A 1,739-nucleotide genomic window follows, 5' to 3' on the forward strand; every position below is an offset into this window, starting at 1 on the left:
CACCGTCAGAGAGAGCCCCCGGTCTCCACAACTCTTGACTTCGTTGTGTATTTCACATAAACATTCAGGGCCCCAGTCTGACTCAGTACAGGTTTATAACGGTAAGCAGATTAAAAGGAATGAAGATAAGGTAAAATGGGCAGGCTCCTAAACATTCCCTCCCTTCCTCCCCCAGAAGGACATTGGAAAAGATGCATCGGGCAAGAAGAAACGTCCTTTCCCTTCCACTGGTGGGAAACTGAGGCAGGGAAAGACTAAGTTACCTGTTCAAAGTTACTAAAGCAGTCTGTGCTAGCACCAAGGAAACCATTTCTCCATTTTCTTAGTCCAGTAGCTTAACTGTTCACAGTCCTCCTCTGTCCTTACCTGACCCAATGCGACCAGAAGCATCACGCAAAGTACGGCTGAAATACTCTAGCAAAGGAGGGATTGAGCACTGTAGCCCCTACAAGTTTAAGAGCAGTTTGAGTCACTCTTGGTTGCTGTAGTTTATGGTTTCTTTAGTTAACCAGAACCACTACCAGCTCGGCAAAGCAATCAAAATCACGCTGAAGAGTTTAAAGCATTAAAACCCCACAAGATCGAGTCTTTGTAAATACAGCAAGTGTCCGATCAGTTCAAGTCTTGCTTTGGACTGCAGTCAGGATCGGGTGCTGCACTGAACTGTCCCCTCTGGATGTCACAAACCACATGACTTTGGCACAGCATCAACCAGGGGGAGGAGGGTCTTCAACCTTGTGATGTTAATCATTGTTGTAGGGGCTTCTCGAAGAAGATGCTCAGGTGTCTACATGCTGGTCTAGATCTCGGGTGGTGCTCCGGGCTTCAGTCATCATTCTCCGAAATTTCTGCAGGTAGACAATGATGAAGATAACCAAGATACCCTGGAGCAAAAGGAGAATGAAAAGACAGAGCTGAGAGAGGAGAGCCAGGCTGCAGTACCAGTGCTGGCACGTGGAGACAATCTCGTCTTCTGTCAAGTAGGCGATGACGCGGTCCTGCAGGTGAGCTGGGGAGGTGCATCGCACATCCCTGTATAAGGTCCGGTTCTGCTGCCACTGGAGCCAGGAGCGCAAGTAGAGGATGTCACAGTTGCATTCCCAAGGATTGCCCTGCAGGTAGACTGTCTGGAGGCTCCTCAGGTTGTCGAAGAGACCATTGGGAATAGAGGTGAGCTTGTTGTAACCAAGGTGGATAATTTCAGCTGAAGGGCGGAAAGCAACCGGTAGTTTTGCTACTGTCAGGCCTTTTGACGTGCAGTCGATAATGTTGGTGGCACACTTGCATGGCACAGGGCATGTGGGTACCACGAGCGGGAGGAAGCCGAAGAGGGACAAGAAGAGAATTCCACTGTTCATCTTCACCTGCAAACACTCCCCCGGTGAAACTGGATGAAGTGGAGCCCAGGCCAGTAGGCACCACACCACAGCCCAGGTCTTCGGGTTTGTTCCAAGGATGAGTTTCTAAAGTTGGGTGAATTTGATGTACTTCACAGGAGATGCAAAAGCTCTAAAAAGAAGAGTTAAAAGAGGTGTTGTGCAAATTCTTGGTCTCTCAGTTACAAAAGAATGTTCCTGGCCCTCCAACCTTGAATTTGAGGTGGGATACGAACAGATGGCTAGTGGGAGGCTAAGCTGAAGCCACCAAATACGTTTTCACTAGTACTCAGACATGTACAAGAGCTGTCTGTATCTTCAGTATTACTGGAGGCACATTAATAGGGTAGTTTATAATAATAT

At 48.1% G+C, this 1,739-nt stretch overlaps 1 protein-coding gene across 1 annotated transcript; it reads right to left on the reverse strand.

The window, feature by feature from the left end:
- Positions 1 to 779: 779 nt before the first annotated feature.
- Positions 780 to 1,358, reverse strand: GP1BB (glycoprotein Ib (platelet), beta polypeptide). Its single transcript, XM_010138279.1, has one exon. The coding sequence runs from the start codon at positions 1,356 to 1,358 to the stop codon at positions 780 to 782; it is 579 nt and encodes a 192-aa protein (XP_010136581.1).
- Between the last annotated feature and the right edge of the window lie 381 nt (positions 1,359 to 1,739).

The sequence above is a fragment of the Buceros rhinoceros genome, unplaced genomic scaffold (genome assembly GCF_000710305.1).
Source record: "Buceros rhinoceros silvestris isolate BGI_N320 unplaced genomic scaffold, ASM71030v1 scaffold45806, whole genome shotgun sequence".
NCBI classification, from domain to species: Eukaryota; Metazoa; Chordata; class Aves; order Bucerotiformes; family Bucerotidae; genus Buceros; species Buceros rhinoceros.

Bases quoted from the DNA above. Each gene is read 5' to 3' on its own strand.
- GP1BB (XM_010138279.1), bottom strand. From the start codon at position 1,358: ATGAACAGTGGAATTCTCTTCTTGTCCCTCTTCGGCTTCCTCCCGCTC.